This window comes from Choristoneura fumiferana, chromosome 13 (assembly GCF_025370935.1).
Source record: "Choristoneura fumiferana chromosome 13, NRCan_CFum_1, whole genome shotgun sequence".
NCBI lineage: Eukaryota > Metazoa > Arthropoda > Insecta > Lepidoptera > Tortricidae > Choristoneura > Choristoneura fumiferana.
In genome coordinates, this window is record NC_133484.1 from 5,014,091 (window position 1) to 5,035,757 (window position 21,667).

At 41.4% G+C, this 21,667-nt stretch overlaps 1 protein-coding gene across 1 annotated transcript; it reads left to right on the plus strand.

The window, feature by feature from the left end:
* The first annotated feature begins 3,735 nt into the window (after nt 1–3,735).
* LOC141433936 (uncharacterized) lies at nt 3,736–21,663 on the plus strand. Its single transcript, XM_074096086.1, has 25 exons — nt 3,736–3,762; nt 6,562–6,732; nt 7,228–7,272; nt 7,744–7,785; nt 9,816–9,950; nt 11,310–11,485; nt 11,613–11,730; nt 11,813–11,937; nt 12,013–12,219; nt 12,311–12,409; nt 12,493–12,789; nt 12,871–13,338; nt 14,240–14,401; nt 15,144–15,341; nt 15,457–15,601; nt 16,057–16,317; nt 16,670–16,803; nt 16,941–17,210; nt 17,327–17,542; nt 17,729–18,017; nt 18,096–18,281; nt 18,934–19,155; nt 19,593–19,765; nt 20,036–20,257; nt 20,673–21,663. Exons 2-25 carry the CDS (start codon nt 6,567–6,569, stop codon nt 20,817–20,819), a joined length of 4,503 nt encoding a protein of 1,500 aa, XP_073952187.1. The 5' UTR covers nt 3,736–3,762; nt 6,562–6,566; the 3' UTR covers nt 20,820–21,663.
* Nucleotides 21,664–21,667: the final 4 nt, after the last annotated feature.

The following is a 21,667-nucleotide window of genomic DNA, read 5'->3' on the forward strand; positions in this document are numbered from 1 at the left end:
TGGACATTCGTAAACTTCAGCAAAACATCCTGAAAAGGGGTGTTCGGTCAAACTCATCCATATCCAACCATCTGCTTAAATATTTTAAATTAGTTTTAAAAATCTTTAGCCATATGTAACGAACTCACAACCAAATAAAATAACCAGTGAGGCGAGGCAACTCCCCAATTCCTAAAGACACTTTCCATTGTTTCAAACGCAAAAAGCAATCTCCAAATTACAATATACACCTTCAGATTATTCTGGTTTTTAATGTACAGGCTGATCCGATAATCGGCCTCTCATCCCCGGTACCAACTTTTAATTCTTGAAAATATATCCCCTTTCACCAATGGCGAGGTTGCAGAAGACACTATCTGGTTTTAATTGTCTCAGGCACCACAAATATCACGAACTAAGTTGACATGTGCCATGCCCCGAGTCGAAGGTTCTACTGCATTCTTAAGCCGCCCTTCCCGCAATAACAGCCAGAGAACGACGCACGCTTCCCTGTTAATTAATTTAATTAACCGAAGTGACAATTTGAGTAATAGACGAAGTTCTTGTTCATTAATTGGTTGATTGACAGAGAAATAAAGTTAAGTAATTAGTCTTAGTTCGAAACCGATGCGCTTGGTTAGAATATCGGCCAATAAAACAATTTCCACAAGAACTCCTCAAGGTTTGGTACTCAAGGGATCATAACGTCTGTCTGTAGTAGGGCTGTATCTTTTGAACTGTAATATTAGGACATTTGTTTTATTTTCCAAATTTTATTTTACCACATTTCGTCGGTGTGGTTGCCATTAGGTACTCATAGAAAATTATAGCCTTCCAGCACTAACGGTCTCTAAGGATCCGTTCCAACAGACTTAGTGAAAAAAGAAACAAAGTTAAAAATTAAAGAAAAAGAGTGCTCTTGAACGATACTAGAAACGAGGAAAACTATTTGTGCTTTTTGTTCTCTCTCTCTCTCTCTGTTTATAGTCAATACGGATACGGATGATGGCACCACTAAAAACTGTCTAAATTATTTGAAAGTTAATGTTTTCAGGGCTTCAATAATGTGGTTTGTTACTAAGTAGAATCGCATGCTACAATCATTGCTTTACGGTGCCATCTACCCTATTAATGATATTATTCTTGATTGACAATTTGAGATAAACCATGTGCAATGAAGACAAACGAATTAACGGATTGGCACCGGCGTTAAACCGTTTAATATTTTAAACTGTCACAATCACAATTTCCAAAACATAATAAATTAATTTTGCCGGAGACAGCGTACGCAGACTCAATGCGTATTTGATTGCAGGCAATTTTCGGAACACACTTCTTGTAATTTGGGGAATCAAAGGTACAATTTCAATCACGCTGTATTAAAAGTAGTTACTTAAAAAAACCTGCGAAAGTGTTTTTCGTTCCTATATCAGCAAAATAAAAAATTAAACTCCACCATTTTCAGGGTTCCGTAGTCAACTAGGAACCCTTATAGTTTCGCCATGTCTGTCTGTCTGTCTATCTTTCTGTCCGTCTGCGGCTAAGCTCAGAGACCGTTAGTGTACTAGAAAGCTGTAATTTGACATGAATATACATATCAGTCACGCCGACAGTGGTAAAATAAAAAAAATATAAACAAAAAATTTAGCGTACCGTCAGCCAAATATGTGGTCTACCACCCTAAAGTTGATAATCGTTTGCATGTCACAAAACAAGAATGCCAATAGACGTGTCCTTCAACTTGAAAGTTCGACTTTAGCGACATATTCATTTGATAGGAACTTGGTTAAAAATTTATAGACCACTTATTTGGCTGATGATACCTCTCATAGACTTAAAGTACGTGGGGGTGTTTTTTTCTGACTAACCCTATAGTGTGGGGTACCGTTGGATAGGTCTTTTAAAACCATTAGGGGGTTGCCGAGACGATTTTTCAATTCAGTGATCTGTTTGCAAAATTTTTATATTCAACTTGAAAGTGCAAATTTTCATTAAAATCGAGCGTCCCCCCACCGGTTTAGATTTTAGAGAGGGGTCTCTAAAATCTAAACCGGTGGGTGGAAAATTTAAAAAAATTCAGGATGATAGTAAGTATATCAAACTTACCAGGAAAACTATAACGGTTAAGTTTTCTTGAAAATTATTAGTAGTTTTAAAGTAAATAGCAGCCTAATGTATAAAATTTACCTAAACTTGGAAGATTCCGTATAAATTACGAAATCATTAGAAAAATATTACTTGATTTTTTCGTGATGGCTACGGAACCCTATTTTGGGCGTGTCCGACACGCTCTTGTTTCCTTTTGAGGTACGGAACCCTAAAAGTAGATAATATGCATTAAATAAAAAAAAACATATGTATGTTGTCTACCTTGTCTCTTTTTCAAGGATCTGGCAAGATTGAAAAGGAGAAGATTCAGCTGATTAATGGTATCGACTCGAACTTAATACATTCATGTAGTTTGCATGACAATGTAAATAAGTACACTTAACAAATGTATAGTCGGTAAAAAAAATCTTTCAAAAGCTTATTTAACAACAAACGGATCAGCAACTGCTTATATGTTGAGATTGGTTTTTTGGAATCTTTTTTTTTGTATTTTTTATTTCAATTCCAAATTTTTACTTTTACAAAATACAAACTGAAATATAGATGCACAGAAAAACTAGAAAAATAATACCAGCACTGGGAATCGAACCCAGGTCCTATATATTGGGCTTATATATTGACTTACATATATCTCACCTTGTGGGAAATGCAAATTCAGTCAAAAATCTCAACCCTTGCTAATCAATTATACCCATACAAATTAAAATTAAAACCCTAACCATAGCCACGAAGGTCCTTAACGTGATAAAACCATCATAAATAACAAATTATTCTGTCACCAACGCTTTCTCTCAATAACGCCGAATTAGAATAGCGCCATAAAAACGGCTCCGTTTGACCCCTGCAATTGAAAAGCGGTCATCGCCGTATGCGCAGGAATTGGTGCGCGAGGCGATCGCTCCAACACACGCGGCCTAAATATTGGCTGAAAACGGGCCGCCCAAGCCTACACGCACTGGGTCGCTGACATTTTTTTTTAGACTTAGGTACAAGTCCTATACGACGAAGTGCAAAATTCGAACTTCATAATAGCCCCCTAGCCCGCAGTACGTAAGTGTAGCGCTGACAGAAAAGTACAAAATAAGGTCTAGTGGGGGACTGAGCGATGCGCGGGGCGGACGGGGCGGCCAAGCTTAAACGCACTGACGCACCAATTTTAACCCCCGACGCAAAAAGAGGGGCGTTATTATAAGTTTGACGCCAATGCTGTCTGTCGCATTTTAGCTCTCAAATAGCGATCAAATGTTTGTTACAGGAGTTTTATCCTGAATAATAATCCTATCGATTAGTATAATAAAATAGCGAGTGTTTTTTTTTTAATTTTAGTTGGTTCGAGTCCCGCGAGACAAGCGAGTTTTAGAAAATCTCGTAACGTAGTTTTGTTTCTTTTTAAAAATATGTCTCCTTTAAGTAAAATGAGCCAACTAAGGATTTATGGTAGTTTCCCTCCAGGGCCCGACTTATTTTTCCACACTGTATATGTAGTATGTATGTAAACTTGTTATTGTTTAAAAGAAAAGAAACAATAACCTATTTCTTATTAAATTGGTCTATGAGTCTATGATTGTAGTTGGCATCCCCTGGCTAGCCAACCGCGCGTGCTATTTATGAGCGCGCACGCAGGCTGCTCGCTACTCGCGGGCCGGCGCCCGCGCATCCCCTACGTCCTAGGAGGTAAGATCAACTGAAATACTACCCTTACACCCCTTTTCACCCTCTTAACAAAAAAAAACGGCACAACATTTAAAAACTTTTAAATAAGTAAAAATTAAAAACGTTTCACGTTTACATTATTTCAAGGATCAATTTTGTTGGTGTTATGTACTTAGTGATTTAAGATACAAGATTGTTTCAAAGTACTGGCGAAATCATTCGTTTAATCAGGTGTTACTTCGCGGGGGTCTTTATCAAAAAACTAAATCCTTTTGCCTCTATAAAACTTTTAAAGCTGAAACAGACTGGGATGTTTTTTTTATGTAAAGCACTTAAACACTTTAAGCGGGCCATCTGATGAGAAATGATCACCAACGCCCATGAATACCAACTCAAACATAGTCGCCGGTCTGTTGCCGTAATGTTTAAAAAAAATAACGAAAGCGCCCTTTGACGATTGAACACCGTAACATCTATCTAAAACTATCTCTGATGAACCACAAACCATTTACAGAAAACCGTATCCCAATCGGTCAAACCGTTTTCGAGAAAAATGGGCATTTGCACAAGCAAAAACAAATAAGCAAACCTCTCATATTAAACGCATATGTACTTATAAATTCAAGACGAGAAAAAAAAGCATTCCCACTTTAGATGTAGGGGAATTAGAAACCCTAAATACTTATTTGTTTTTTCCTAAATCTTATTTTACCACTGTCCGCATGACTGATAATATACACATACACAAAATTACAACTTTCTTGCAATAACGCATTCACTGCCTGCCACCGACGCACATATGCGTTTTCGGAACTTCGCCCAGTGCCGCTGTCATAATTAGGATTCATACATTTTGAACGCACATGTGCGTCGGTGGCACTTATGGAAGTCAGGTGGCAGTAAATGCGGTAATGGCGTTTAAGCTAAGCCGCGACGGACGGCATGACGAAACTAAGGGTTCCTGTAGAACTACCGAACTCTAAAAAACAATTGCAATTACACTTCCTGATTATTTACATTGTGACGATAGTATCTTGTCAAGTATCTTAGGCTGCATTTCCACCAGAGAGATGCGAGGATGTATTGCGAGGACTGTGTTAAAAATAAAGTTGTGTTAAATACTTGTGTTGTATAGATATCATTTAATAACATTGTAAATCTGTTTAAAAAAATATACTTCGTCGAGTTCCTTGCCGGATTCTTCTCAACAGAGGTTTTTCCGAACCGGTGGTAGATTTTTTTTACATTCATAAGTGCTTGTTTTAGCCTAAATTGAATAAAGATATTTTGACTTTTGACACATACCTCGCAACGCATTCTCACACATCTCTTGTGGGAACGCACCCATAATACCCTATTTTGCCGGACATTTCTCCCTGACAAAGAGTTCCCCGTAACACTCATCAATCTCTTCTTTATTTTGAATGCAAAAACAAATTACTCCTCAACTCGAGAAAAACACTCACCAAAAAAAAGTGAATAATATGCCTATGTGCGCGTTCAGAATCACAAAGCGGGTGTTTTATCTCTTTGCTTCGCATAAACGACATTTTTTAAGATACCTTGTGACATTTAACGAGTAGCATTTCCGTGAAGAAAGAAGATTACCGTCGACAAAAATGTCAATGAAAATATGTGAAACATTCCACATCAGTAAATCGTCCATTACATCAATAAACGCATCGCCAATAATAGACCAATCTGGTCAATTTCTCGACCGTTGCCGAAATCTCTAACGAAAGTGGCCAACGGCCTCATAGATACAATTGCCTAATAAACAAATTGGTTCATTCACACAACGGTTGCATTGCTAAAATTAATTATGACTCGCCAATTGATTCTGTCATCTCTATACAGACAGATGTACCTAAAGGCAGCGGCGGGTCAGTAGGACGAGCAGTAATGGATAGCCATTGATAAATAGGACTCGTGTGATGCACTGATTTATTTGGGCCATTTTATTCCCATTCATTGATATTTAGTGCACCATCACTTAATATTTGGGCAATTATGTCTGCACACGCGGTTTCAACATAACCCTTGGCGATCGATTCAGATCTATGCTATTTGCGCAGCATGTTACAATCACTACAGTTCCTAACATCTCAAAATCTAAGAATGATGTAAAATGAAATCATTACGCACTATTACGTTTAATCTTCGTTTCTTTAAAGAACTTACTTGATTTGAGTTGAGCAATTGATGGTTAAACTACCACTCATTTTAAACTAACTAAGTCGAAGTTATTATATTATGTATTAGCTTTTATATAGATACAATGCGCACATAAAACTTATAACCCCTATTTTGCGCCGGGGGTTAGAAAAAATTTTTTTTTTTTTGCTGACTGTTATTTTCTTTAAAAGTACTTGCATTGTCATCCAACCTTCATAATTTATGCACATAATAAGTCCATCCGACCGCTAAAAGTAGATTTTTAACTGCTAGATTTGAAGCAAACTAATAAATATAACAGGGGGTAGTCAGAGGTAAAAGTTTGTAAAAACGTAACTCAACCAACTTATAAAAGTTGATAATCCCCCTACACTGTCATTTCAAAGTTCGAAATCACAAAAATGGCTGACGAAATTCTTATAAAACATAGCTAAAACTACTGCAAATTCACTTTCACGTGAAAAAAACGCATCGAAATCAGACAGACATTGGCATCAAACATAACATTCTTCAATTAGCGTCGATGGTTAAAAACAAATTCTAACCCACGATTATACTTAAGCCAAGACTGGTCGACTAGTTTCGATCTTTTCGTAGGCAAATGAGTTGAGTAATTTTGAATAATTAATTCATCATCTAACCCAGGCAAGATGTGGCAGACCGTAGTTGCGCTCCTCGCGCTCCTGGCGCTCCAGGCATCCTGTAAGGAGCTGACTGAGGGAGCCCTAAAGGAGCCTGAGCCCAAAGATGAGCTGCCTCAGGCGCAGGACCCTAATAACATTGACCTGGACCCCGGCCTCTCGTACGATGAATACGGTACGCTTTGAGATGCCTAATATTACGCTAAATTTTGTTGATTTATTGAATTCGAGGATTTTTTTGTAAATGAAAATATGCGGTAATAAACTATACAGATGCAGGCGATTCTGGGTACGAACAAATCAACCAACTCTAATCAACTCAGTTGATTGTCGGCTAGAGTTTTGTTGAGTAAGATTTTGTTTAATAACGTTATTATAGAAATCTCGAAAATATTTAACCTACTCGTACAATATCACGAGGAAATTGTTGCATAATTTTATAATTAATTCCATAATTACACGAGCCAGAATTACTAAGAGTAAAATAGTGTTTTGATGCCAGCCTTATGGGCACCCTGCCCAATAGCAGCGACTTGGGTGATATTTGTAAATATAGATTTTTAGGATTAGAGTATATAAGTTAGCTTTAGTTCTATTTTTATTTTATTTATGTTAATTATTGTACATACTATTTGTTTGTTTATAAATTAAAAATTAACTTAAATTACAGACGGAGCAGATTTAGCAGAACAAGACTTTCGAGGATTAGGAACGGGTATGTAAACATGTAATCAATTTACTATTTATCATTTTATTTCTATGCGTACCAAAAATTACAAAAATACAGACCAGACCAGGTCTGAAATCAATTTATTATAAGTATTCTTAATTTTTATTTTATTTTATTTTAAAATTACCTACATTGAATACAAGATTTTGTTAGCATTATTGTTGATTGTACTTTCTTTGTCATTTAACCTACATACATACAGATTGTATTAACAAAAAGCTAATTCGACTACTTGAAGTGGATCGAACGAATTAGCTTTGTAAGACTTGACTTTAAAAACGTTACATCTTGCATCTTGTTAATGTAAATGTACATATATTTATGCCCTTGACTATAATTAAATACAATAAAGAATGCTTGTCAAAAAAAGTTTGTTATATTCATGTTTAGTTTAATGAACATGATAGTTAATTAAATATAGATATAGGTGTTGTAACAGTTTTCTTAATATTTCAGCCAATAGTGGTACCCGACGACCCCCTCAGTCGGCAAATCGAGGTGAGTTATATTTATAGAACTACGTTTATTTGTACGATCTCACAACTCCTTAAGTAAGCCTGTAATATTTCGTGAGAGAACCGAAGCGCTACGGATTATTTCGTGTTGATTTTTGTCCGTGAAGATCAGATACCTACCTAGAACGGGGATAGGGAGGCCTATGTCAGTGGACGTCCTACAGCTGATTGCACTACAGCAATTTTTATTCAATTTATTTCATTTTTTTTTTCAATTTATTAGATAACTTCATAGTATGAAACACGATAGTTTGCTGAGCGGTATCGGAGACGGCGAAGTATTCGTGCTTCCATCTACAAAGACCAAGGGATAGTTCAACCAATTTATAGGGGCTGTTTCACCATCCATTGATTAGTGTTAACTGACAGTTAAATGTGATGCCGTCTCCGTCTATTCGAACAAAACAAATAGAGACGGCATCACATTTAGCCGTCAGTTAACACTAATCAATGGATGGTGAAACAGCCCCAATGTCAAAAAAATTACACCCTGCAGTCATCTATTACCCTGTCATCTATATAGATTTACATATATGTCATTTGATTGCGATCGACATAAGAAACGTGCGCATACAAAAACTGTCATTTGATTGCGATCGCGAGCGTTCGAAACGTTAGACAATACGGCCACTGGTCACTGTCCGGAGAGTCCGGAGGCCGTATTGCCTACCGTTTCTGACGCTCGCGATCACATTCAAATGACAGATTTCGCATATAAAAACTGTCATTTGATTGCGATCGCGATCGTCAGAAACGTTAGGCAATACGGCCCCAGGACAGTGACCAGAGGCCGTATTGCCTACCGTTTCTGACGCAATCAAATGTCATGGAATAAGCAAAGATTTGGAATCGTAACTGTCGTTTGATTGCGATCGCGAGCTTCAGAATCGTTAGGTAATACGGCCTTAATTGTTTTTGACCACAGTCATGCCTGATGATAAGCAAAGATTTGGCCTAGTAAGTAAGTAAATGACTGACTGTACCTATTAGGAAACAAAGATGCAGACAGGAAATTACATTTTACAAAATACCGTAGAAAAAACTTGGTACGGTCCAGGGTTTAAATATATATACGTTACCAAGACGTCAAAAATATCTATACACTTCTATGCCACCAAAAATAAGGTCGATATATACATATTTTAACGCTATGGCTGCATATATATTTCTGCATTCAACTGTACCAAGTGTAACCAATATAAAGCAAATGAAAACAATTCTATAGTGTGTGTGTAGTTCCCAATGTGCGCCCGCGTGGGAACTACGACTCCTTTCATTTCTGTCAGGCACTTTCCCACTAAAATTATAAATGTGAAAGTTTGTAAGTCTGTTTGTTTTCTGATACTTTATCACGTCTAGACTGCTGAACCGAATGAGATGAAATTCAGTATACAGATAGTTTGAGTGAGGAAGGACATAGGATAGTTTTTATCCTGGAAAATTACAAAGTTTCCACGGGATAGCGACAAACGAATTTTTCATCACACTTGCTCGTAAACAGTGTCGAAACATGCAGGCTACCTTGGTTGCAACCCCCCAAATAAAACCCTCGACCTTAATGTGCTTGTCATGAAACCCGTGGTCGGTAAATGAGTCGTTGCCCGTACTAATTTTCATGTCATGAAGCCCAAGGTCGGTAAATGAGTGTGATACTGCATCGCCTGCAGGAGCGCGCGCAGGTCGGGCACATGCTGCGTGGGGTGGGGCAGCGCGGAGGCTGGCGCTGCCAAGAGCGTAGTCAGCGGTATCGGCAATTTTTGAAAAAATATTAGTTTTTCTTTTACAAATATACAATTTTACTCGCAAATGTGATGAAAAACATTGTATGTCGCACGGGCGGTACTAGAATTACGAACATCGACTCATTAAGGCCCTCAGTCTTCGACTTCGGGCTTCTAATAGACTCTCGTTCGTAATTCCTTGTTTACCGCCCTTAAGACACAATGTACTATTACACAGATGGAGTTGCGGGCAACAGGCTATATTTTATAATACTTAATTAAAATGTTGCAGTCCCAAGCAGTCCTCGCTGCATCGACCTGGGCCGCGCGTGGTCGGAAGGCGAGCGGTGGAAGCGGGACAACTGCACCCTCTGCCAATGCTCCGGAGGGCGCGTCAACTGCTCGATGGTCGACGCCTGCCGCAGAAGTGAGACAGCTATCCATCGAAAAAGTTTTTAATCATATACGGCTATGTACTTGTCGTCATCAAAGTCAACAAAGTATTAATTAAAAAACTGAAAATCTCACTCTTCAATATTTTTTTTGAAAGAAAGAAAAGAAAAAAAATATTGCCACAAAAAAAACACTTAAATAAAATAACATACATGGTTGTGGCAAAAGGGACCGGCTCAGCATTGGGTGGCAATGGGCTGAAGAAGTGTGTGTGTGAGAGAGAGAGAGAGAGAGAGAGAGAGAGATGCTTATGGCCTCATTTCCATCAGAGATGTGCGAGGATGTGTTGGGAGGAATTTGTTTTTTATAAACAAATAGAAATGCTTAATTTATCTATACTCGCACAGCACAGTTCCAGTGGAAACAGCTGAGCGATAAATGAAGCGTTTCTATTGGTAAACATATTCAACGGTTCACTAATATGTTACAGAAAATCGAATGTCATAATTTCGTTTCACATAACAACCTTGAGCAGAATCATCATATCACCGAATTACTTTTTGCATATATTTTTTCGCATACTATCATTTCTCATAATTTTGGAAAGCAGAATATTAACATGGCATAATATCGATGAGAATAATATTTATATGTCCGAATAGTTATTTCGCAGAAAGATCTATCTCATAGTATTTAGTTTTCATAATGATAAAAAGCAGAATAAAGTTTTACTAACATTACTTGCAATTAAATTACGGTTATTATTTAGCCTAACCCTTATTGGTAACAGTAAGATTCTTGCGCTTCGCCGCCCGCTGCCGCGGCACGCTCGCTTCGCTCGCTCGGCTCGCGCCCTGTTGTAGCCGCAGTTCTAACTTAACACAACCTACTTATGTAGCTGCTGTGCTGTTCTGGCGCAACGCCTGCTACTGTCACAGCGCTCTTACTTTGCTGGCCTTCATTTATGGTAACTGTTCGTTCCTTTAACCATGTCATTATGCACTATTTGAAATTCCGTGAAAATACTATTGTATTGTCCAAACTAGTACCTATTTCGCTATGCCATTATGCCATATAAAAATCGGCGATACTATTGTTCTACTATTTGATATTCTGCAGAAGTATATTCGGCGATAACAGTGTTCTGCCATTTAATATTCTGAGAAATGACTATTATTCGAACTGATAATTATGCAAAAGTATCATTCGGCTAAAAAAAATATGTGACACCAGTTATGCGAAGTGTATTTCGGAGAATCGATATTATGCAAGATAAAGGGAACCCATATTCAACATTCTATTGTAGTCTAAGCATCTCCTATGATATAATCCATAATAACAAGTATCAACTTGAGGTCGGCAAACCTTGACTTTCAGTTGTTTCTTTCCCCAGCCAACCCACCAACATCTCGACCAGCTTACGGCTTCGGTGCTCAGCCTTCAGTTTCCGTGCGTGGAGCCCCCGGGCACCCTGGTGACGACGGACCCAGCGGCTTGCCTGGGACGACGGGTGCCAGCGGCATCCCTGGGGCACCTGGTATTCCTGGCCCCCCTGGACCTATGCCTGATGTAAGCTGAGTCTAGGATTGCTTAATGAAAGATTCATTTCCAACCACCCATTATGACCTTGATGTTTAATTGGCAACGTAAGTCCAAAGTGGCAACCAGCCTTTATTTAAACGAACACTACTTGCAGGTAAATACGTATTTAGCTCAACTAGCCGCAAGCGCTGGGGGTGACAAGGGACCTGCCTTCGACCCGTACCAGTACATGCAAGCCTCAGTAGGCACTCCAGGAATCAGAGGAATTCAAGGTAAATACATTTGTACATTAATTCCTGTAATACCCTTTTTGTAATATGTACTTATGCTTCTATTTTGTCAATGTTCATACAGGACCGCAAGGGCCACCAGGACCTCAAGGTTTTCAAGGACCTCGTGGTGAACCAGGAGAACCCGGGATGCCAGGACAACAGGGTCCCCCGGGAGAACGAGGCCCTCCAGGAGTTCCTGGAAAAGACGTGGGATTTGTTTTAATTGGCCCCTTTCTAAGAAATATAAACTTAGAATGCTTCAACAATCTTTAATGCTTTTAGGGATCTCCGGGTGATGATGGTGAGCCAGGCCCAGCAGGCGCAGTGGGCCAGGCTGGGCCCCGTGGGGCGCCAGGCGTGCCCGGTATCCAAGGCCTAAAAGGACACAGGGGCTTCGACGGCAAGGACGGCGCGAAGGGTGACCAGGGTCCCGCTGGGGAGAAGGGCCCCACTGGACTTCCAGGACAAATGGGCCCTGCTGGACCTATTGTAAGCGGAAAACGATTAAGCTATTGCATGTCATACTTGCAAGTGTTTTTTTTGCGCCCCCATGATGATTTACTATTGTTTTCCTTAACAGGGCCCAGTAGGACCCCGTGGAGAGAGAGGTCGAGAAGGTTCTCCCGGCTCTCCCGGCATGCGCGGAGCTGACGGTGCTAATGGACCACCTGGACCTGTGGTATGACAACTTTAGCATCTTAAAAAGCTATTCTGAAGTATTAAGATCCGGTGAATATTAATTAACAATTGTCACTTACTTAGGGAAACGTTGGTAAACCTGGCGCACCGGGTTTTCCTGGTAACCCTGGCATAAAAGGCGAACAAGGTGCAGTGGGACCACAAGGCCCCCAGGGCCTACAAGGTACTAGAGGCGATTCAGGCCGCCCAGGGTTACCGGGAGATGTCGGGCCCCCAGGACTCGCAGGCAGAGACGGAACTCCGGGAGAGAAGGGAGCACAGGGCCCACATGGAAACGCTGGTCCACAAGGATTTCCTGGACCAAGAGGCATACCAGGCGTAGCCGGGGATCCTGGTGTTCACGGTGCTAAAGGAGAGCCAGTAAGATTTATAAGATTCTGGAATTACTTATTTTGTTTTTTGAAACAAAAATGAAAATTCAATGAAAATTACACATTTTAGGGTCAAATGGGAGAAAGAGGCTCTAGAGGAGAACAAGGAATACGAGGCGAAGCAGGAGCTCCGGGCCCACGTGGTCTTCCTGGAAGCGTTGGTCCTGAAGGAAAACGAGGGAAGCGAGGTCTCAGAGGGCCTGCTGGTAACATTGGGCCTCAAGGAGAGAGGGGTCAGATAGGAATGAGAGGATTACCCGGTGCTGACGGTCCGATCGGAGCTAGAGGGCAGCCCGGTGAACGGGGAAATGTTGGCTTACCTGGTGAGAAAGGCGGTACTGGTGATGCTGGACGCCCGGGCCCTCAGGGTCTGCAAGGCCCGAGGGGTTTGGTGGGGCGGCCGGGAGTATCGGGAAAATCGGGCCCTCCTGGGGAACGTGGTATACCAGGGGCTGACGGTAGACCTGGTGAACTTGGTCCACAAGGATTGCAAGGAACACCTGGGCCTATGGGTGGGCCGGGAGAACGAGGATTACAAGTGAGTAGACGGTTGGTAATAGGGCTTACAATAGTAGTAATAAAATACCTTACAGACTGACATAATACATTTTTTATATGATAGGGAAAGAAAGAAAAAAGAAAAAGAGAAAACATTTATTCGTGACATTATTATACAAAGTAGAAAAAGAAAACTAAAAAACTTACGTATCATGGTTACCAAATGGTCGCAAATCAGCATAATGCTGCCCTTTTGAAAGGCGCTGGTCTTTTTTTGGGACCATCAGGCAAGAGTGCATACAATAACAATAATTATAATAGGGGACCAACGAGCAGGCGGAACTCTAGATGGAAGAAATCACCGCCTCTCATGGACATCCATAACATAAGCTGAGTTACGGATGCGTTGCCGGCCCTTTGAGAAATGAGTAGGCTCGTTTTTGAAGCTCACACTTAAATACATATATATAAACTAGCTTTTGCCAGCGGCTTCGCCCGTGTGGAATTCGGGTATTGCGCGCTGTTCTCTCGGGCACTGTGCATTTTTCCGGGATAAAAAGTAACCTATGTCACTCTCTGGCCCATAAACTTTCTCTGTCAATCACGTCGATCCATCGCTCCTTTTCGACGTGAAAGACGGACAAACATACAAACACACAAACACACACACTTTCGCATTTATAATATTAGTATGGATAAAAATACACATTACATATAATTCAAATTCAAATTCATTTATTTCGTCAACATAGGTAAATACAATTAGGTGATAAATAGGTAAACAAAAGAACAACTATGATGTGCCTGTCGGCGTTCGACATACATTTAATAAATAAAAATGTTGGTTTGTTTAAGCTTGTTGCATCCCCATCTCTGATGGCGTATTCATCAGCATTTCATTGATTGATTCAAAAAATATATGTTTTAATTTTTTTTTTCAGGGCGAACCAGGTAAAGACGGAGAGACAGGTCCACAGGGGGTCGAAGGCCGAAAAGGCGACTCAGGCCGAGATGGTAACCCCGGTATCCAGGGACCACAAGGGCCGCCAGGACCTTCTGGGGACCGTGGACCTACTGGTGCAGCTGGACCGACTGGATTCCCTGTAAGTCAACCCTGTTTGTTGCTGTTGTTGGGTCAAATCTTTCAAATTCATTTTGACCCACTTCCAGTGATCGTATTGACTTGAATTTGGTATAACTACCTACCTAATATACTATATGTAAGTTGAATGACCTTGCAAGTTGCAACCTTGTATTAAAAATAAGTTTTTGGTAAAAGTTTCATTTTTGGTACAAGCCTTTTTTGACAGTACTTTTTGTTGACTGTACTTGTATTATTACCCAAACTACATTTGCATACCAAATTTCAAGTCGACGCCATTAACCGGTGAAGAGTTCCGTCCTGTTTAGAAGATTCTGGCCGGATTAAAAGGATGTCACTACCAGATTATGGTATTGCACACAATTTACATACTACTAAATAAAAAAATACTACTAAATTTAGTATACTACTAAATTTCAAGTCAATCCAACTACTAAAAGTTGGTCGAATTTAACTAGTAAGATTTCATTTCATTACAGACAGAGACAGACAGACAGACAACGGGACAGGTGAAACTAAATAAAAGCTTGTAATAACAGAACGTTATTATGATATTGAACTTGAGTTCGAAAACAGTACTTTGTAAAATTTAGTTGTGACTACCGGATAGGTAAGGTACATACCGTACATACCCAATTTTTTTAGGAAGAACTTGATTTGTTAAGTTTAGGGCTACCGGGCCTACAAGGAAGAAGGCATAAAGTGACTAATGTTAATATATGTATTTTTAAATATTTTTATAGGGAATGCCTGGTGCAGCTGGCTTACCTGGTGCTGCTGGAAAAGAGGGCGAACCAGGTGTTGCGGGTCCGGCCGGGCCTCCAGGCCAACCTGGGCCGAGAGGCGAGAGAGGTTTCAGCGGTGAAAGAGGCCTGCCTGGTTCAGCGGGCGTAGCTGGCGAAAAAGGCGAGACAGGGGCACAGGGGCCTGATGGTCCTCCTGTAAGTAACGTAACCAAAATAAAACAGAAAAATGCTTTAAATTTACGTCTACCAGCTTCTAAAAAAATCTAAATCAAAATGAGCATGAAAAGATGCCAACATTTATTTATTTTAGGGTCCTGAAGGTCCTAGAGGAAGCAAAGGGCAAACAGGTCAACTTGGAGCAATGGGTCTACCGGGACATAGAGGTCTGACGGGGGCTCCTGGAGACAAGGGTGAAAGGGGTTCCGTTGGTCCCTCGGGCAGCGACGGACCTCCAGGTAAGATTGGATTTAATCACATACTAGAGTAGTAGATACCTATTTAGTCATAACAAATAAGTTATTGAAATAAAAGAGTGATAAAATTTTAATAAGATGCGGCGTGTCCCATGATATTTGTAGGGTACCTATTATTTTCTTGTACCTAACTAATGTTTCTCGTCAATACGTTTATGAAAGAACAAAAATGAATCAAGATTGGTTTTTGAAGGTTTTTCTGTGCGTCTATGTTTCAGTTTGTATTTTTGATTTAAAAATGAATCAATTAGTAGGTATTAGCTATGTAATGTACCGGACCAGTATTGGTGCAATTCCCAATTATTTACAATTATTGTGGCAACTGAATCCAATCATGTCCATCTCACTCAACCTAGTACTACACTTCTTCCTTTTAAATAACGATCTAAGTACCTACCTAACATTAAATTGATGTAGACACTTGACATTTTTCAAAGGTCGTCAAGGAGAACAGGGTCCCCAAGGCCCAGTGGGTCCTGCCGGGCCTCCGGGCGAGCCAGCCGAGCGGGGTGAGCCTGGCGCCCCTGGTCTCCCTGGGGAAGCCGGCGCCCATGGCTCCCCGGGAGAGCGTGGCCAACCAGGGCTACAGGGAGCGCAGGGCCTGCCCGGCTCGCCAGGCCTAACTGGCATGCCCGGGTTGAAAGGAGACAGGGGTTACGCTGGACTTAAAGGACAACAAGGAGCACCTGGCAGTACTGGTAAGTGATGATGCCATAATAATTAAAATAATTTTCAAAAAAGGGATAGTGTAATGTAGAATGTGTGTTTGGTACTTATCTAGCAAAAGCAGGTGTTAGTGACTGATAGGTAAAGAAAGCAAGCTTTTATGTATACATAGACCAAATTGATTGTGAAGAAGTTCAGTGGAACAGTGTGCTGTTCACACATGTTATTCAGTGTCTACAAGTAACTGTAAGTATGTACATGAAACCCTAATCATTAGATTGGTTCCCCAATTGCTAATAAATAGGTACCTCTTGCCAATTTTACAGAATTTCCTCTCAGCCTTCGACTGATAAACACGGTATTAAACACTGCTCTATTCTGCAGGCATAGCCGGAGAGCCAGGCTTGCGAGGTCTGCCAGGGTCGGCAGGGGCGAAGGGCGCGCGAGGGGAGCACGGGGCCAAGGGTGAGGCTGGACACGCGGGACTCCCAGGTCGGCCGGGTGACATGGGGGCACAGGTAACGACTAATTGTTATTTTCTACTACTTAGTAGAACCTTAAAAGCCCAGTACAAGCAGTCGCATATAATAATATAACATTTGCCAATAAAAACAAAAATTTTCAATTTATCTAAATTAACATCTCTTACCATCAGGGACTTCAAGGCAGCCCAGGGCCGACAGGGATTCCAGGCTTGGCAGGACCTAAAGGAGCAACAGGAGATTCTGGACGACCCGGGGCACCAGGACCTCAGGGACTCACGGGTCCTCAAGGACCTGAGGGCGCCAAGGGAGAACGAGGCAGTGAGGGAGAGGCAGGACCTCAGGGCCCCAGCGGACCTCAAGGCCCCGCAGGAGAGAGAGGGCCAAGTGGATTGCCAGGAATGAGTGGACCGCCTGGACCTCAAGGATTACGTGGAACTCAGGTATTTAAAATTTGAATTACTTATACCTGAATCATAATTATTATCTGAACTATGTATATTGTTTCTAACAATATGATATGCATGCTAAGTGTACTTAAGTAACTGGATACTTTTAGGGTGAAAATGGAACCCCAGGCAAACCGGGTGCCGATGGCACCCCAGGCCCAGCAGGCAGCCCTGGACTACAAGGTCCTCCTGGCCCCATGGGCGAACAAGGGCCAGAAGGACGCCCAGGAAAACTTGGACAACCCGGTATACCTGGAAGACCTGGAGACAGGGGGCTCATCGGACAGCCGGGTGTGTCGGGACCTCCAGGAGCACCGGGCCTACAGGTAAAATACTTACTTACGGCTGGGAGTTGTAAAATGTATGGAATCAAAAAAATCATAGAGACTTATAATCTTAAGTAGGTAAATTTCAATTCAGGAAGAGAAATTCTAAATTCTCACTGACGCGTTTCATTAAGAATAATTAGTATTCTAATTTACTAATTCCTAACTGAGTTATTCTTAATTTAGGGTCCACCAGGCCAAGCTGGACCTTCTGGTCCAGCCGGCGAACGTGGACCTCGGGGTGAAACCGGTCCCCAAGGAGTGGACGGCCCACAAGGGCCAGCCGGCAAGCAAGGACCCGCCGGTCTTGATGGCGCCAAAGGAGAACGGGGAGAGGCAGGAGCAGATGGGGCCAAAGGGCACGCAGGGCTGCCAGGGTTACCGGGCATAGCTGGCGCACCTGGAAGACAAGGAGAAAGAGGGTTGCCCGGCCAAATGGGTAATCCAGGAAAGGACGGTGAAGCTGGTCCACGAGGTAACATTTAAATGATATAATTTTTATTATTAAAATGTTAACTAATCCTGCCATTGACTTAGTCTTTCATTTCAACAGGTTTACCTGGCCGCGACGGTGCTCCTGGCCCTCAAGGCCCTGCTGGCCCGGCGGGAGGCCGCGGGCCCCCCGGCGACACGGGCCGCCACGGCCCCCCTGGACAGGCTGGACCCCCCGGCCCACCTGGACCTCCTGGTGAAGGCTTTGCGTACGATTCTGCCGCTATTGCCGCGATGATGCAACAAGGTAAGTGATACTTCGCAAGCAGAAACACTAAAAACTAAAAGGCCAGTATAAAAACATGCACCTAAATTTTGGAGCAACATAGGTTAGCAGCAACATAGTTTTGGAGCAACATAGTTAAAAAGCCGTGGTGGCCTAGTGGTTGTGGGTTCAAACCCCGGCTCGCACCTCTGAGTTTTTCCAAATTCATGTGCGGAATTACATTTGAAATTTACCACGAGCTTTGCGGTGAAGGAAAACATCGTGAGGAAACCTGCACAAACCTGCGAAGCAATTCAATGGTGCGTGTGAAGTTCCCAATCCGCAATGGGCCCGCGTGGGAACTATAGCCCAAGCCCTCTTGTTCTGAGAGGAGGCCTGTGCCCAGCAGTGGGACGTATATAGGCTGGGATGATGATAGGTTAGCATTCCATCTTGTACAAAAAAACAATCTTTAATGAGTGATAGGGCACTTGAAAAAATTGTTACGGCATATTCAAAAGTTATGATGGTAACAACACACGGCAAGTTCAAAGTAAAAATACGAGGGAATACGATACACCACAGTCATTTTGAGAGGACGCTGTGCCCTGTAGTGGAACGTATACAGGCCGCGATGATGATGATGACGCTACATTAACTAAGAACTATGACTGTACTTTAAATTATGTTTCAGGATCAGTGAAAGGCCCTGACCCGCTCGGTGATGACCCCAACTCGTTCCCAGCTCGATTCTTCAAGGAAGACATGTCAGATGCAGAGCGCAAAGAGATAGTGACCAAGGCTTACGAGAGACTGAAGTTTTCGCTCGACAAATTCCTACGACCTGATGGCTCGAAAGAAGCGCCTGCCAAAACCTGTGGGGACATCAAGTATCATCATCCTGGATTTGAAAGTGGTAAGTTTAAAAATGCAGGCTTCGTATGGGCTGTAAGAGATAGTGACCAAGGCTTATGAGAGACTGAAGTTTTAACATTTACGCAATTAACAACCAAAGCTATTATTTTATTCAGTTCAGTAATGTACTTACGCTACGTTAACTTGCCGTGTCTATAGTCGAACTTACGTACGTAGCCCTGTCTGGCTGGAATGAGAAACTGGCACTCACATGTTTTTTATTACATAAAACTGACCGTGATTTACCCCTACCTTGCCTGATGTAAAGTCCAGATGAGGACAAAGGTTCAGTACAGCCTATTCACTATAGCCTAGTTCTAGATCCTATGTTTGACTTTGTTTGCTCTCTCGCTCGGCTCTCCCATAATTCGTTACTTCAACAGTGGCTACATAACCCTTGACTCGTCGCATTAATCCAGCAATCAAACTACGAAACAGGCCAGTACTGGATCGACCCCAATGGAGGTGACGTGAAGGACGCTATCCTAGTCCACTGCGACATGGCTACCGGTGGCAGCTGCATCTACCCCAAGCCCATGGAGTCCAAGGACATCACGTACAAGGGTGATGAGAAAGAGGTCTGGCTGAGCGAGATGGAAGACGGATTTACCGTAAGTAAAACAATCCGTAAGAGCCTTGTGGTTTGACCTATGGCCTCTCAAGCAGAGGATCGTGAGTTCCAACACGAGCTCAAACCTCTGAGTTTCTTGGAATCCATTTTATTACATTAGAAAGCATTCATGCATAGATTTTTCTCCAAATACTAAGTAGTTTTCGTCAGACAGGTGTTTAAGAAATGTTACATGGCTCAAAATGATATGCGACTTCTCAAATGACAGAAGCCAGCGGCTTAACCAGTTTTTCAATGACTTTGTCTTTAGATAACCTACAAAGCGGACCACAGCCAGCTCAATTACCTGCAGCTCCTTTCTGTGAGGGCTACGCAGAATGTGACCTTCCACTGCCGCAATACCGTGGGCTACTTCGACCCAGCCACCAACAACCACCGACGCGGCATCAAGCTGCTGGCGTACAACGACGCGGAAATCCTGCCAAAGGCTAACAACCGACTAAGATATAAGGTGCTGTTGGATGAGTGCCAGGTACGTTTTCTTTGTTCCGCTTATTATTTAATTCTAGGTGATAACTGGTACTTATTTACTTATAAATGTGATAAAAAAGGAAGTGAGTTGTTGGAGTTAAGCCCGGAATCAACACCAACACTGTGTCCAACATCTATTCTGAAAATATGTTTTTTTTTAATGCAGCTGGTTTGCACATTCCTATATTAGATACGGAAGGACAGAGAGACTGACAGTCGACAGACAGACATAGCAAGACTATAAGGGTTCCGTTTTTGCCATTTTGGCTACGGAACCCAAAACGTAGCCATCTTGTCTTGTAATTGAGGTTATGCTTTAGCAGTAGTATTTGTCGGAGTCGTGTGTTGATCAAAAAAACATATTGTTTGAGTAGTGTACAGCTGACAATCTAAACTAAATTCATCTCTTCCAACAGTACAAGCAACCAGAGTGGGCTAAAACCGTAGTCCTGTTCGAGACAGAAAAGTCCGGTCGTCTGCCGCTCCTGGATGTGGCAGTTCGCGACTTGGGACGTGAGAAGCAGCAGTTCCGCGTGGAACTGGGACTCGCTTGCTTTTCGTAGGCACCCCAACACGACCGGCGGGATAAGATCGGGAGTTGAAAGTTTGTATGAGAAATAAGGAAATATTTCAAAATTTACCTTTCGCTCATGTTCCCAGAATGACTGAAACTGACTGTTTAAACATAAAATATTTACAAGTTACATGTAAAGGTGAAAATGATAATCATACATTCCCCTTCAATTGTCTAACTTTGGTACTTCACGATACCATGAAGCGAACACCTGTGGTATCTTAGTTAGAGTAACGAACTTCACTTTTGATAACACCCTGTGTGCTTGGTAACGAGACTATATTTTGATATTTGAAACTGCGTTAATAGTCCTAATACCCCTTATAGGTGTCCACCTACACCATCAAGTAACCGAATGAAAGTTATATTTTTATGGAATGATTAATATGCTACAGCAAAAGTAACGCTGATTAGTTGCCTTAAGAAATGTTTGAGGTTATGTTTAATTAACAAATTAGTAATTGATTACTTTTTTACGTATTTTCAATAATCTAGCAGGTAATAAAAAATAACACTAATTAAAAGTACAAATCCTACAGAATATGGAAACAGGGTTGCTTACCTTGTTCTGTTCCAGGCTTTTAGCTCGGTTTAAATATTGAACCTAAAGTACCTAGTCATAATAAACAGGAAAGGTAAGCATCACTTGTTGGCATATTCTATAGGCATTACATTTTTAATAAGTGTTAAAAATGTTAGGTTACAAAATAAGTGAAAACATTAAAAAAACGAATTTTACCTTGAATAGGAAACTTTTGTTAGCATATTTTATTTTATATAAAAAAAAAACAATGCGTTACTTGATCAGTGCAGGTCGACACTAATCACGGATACACT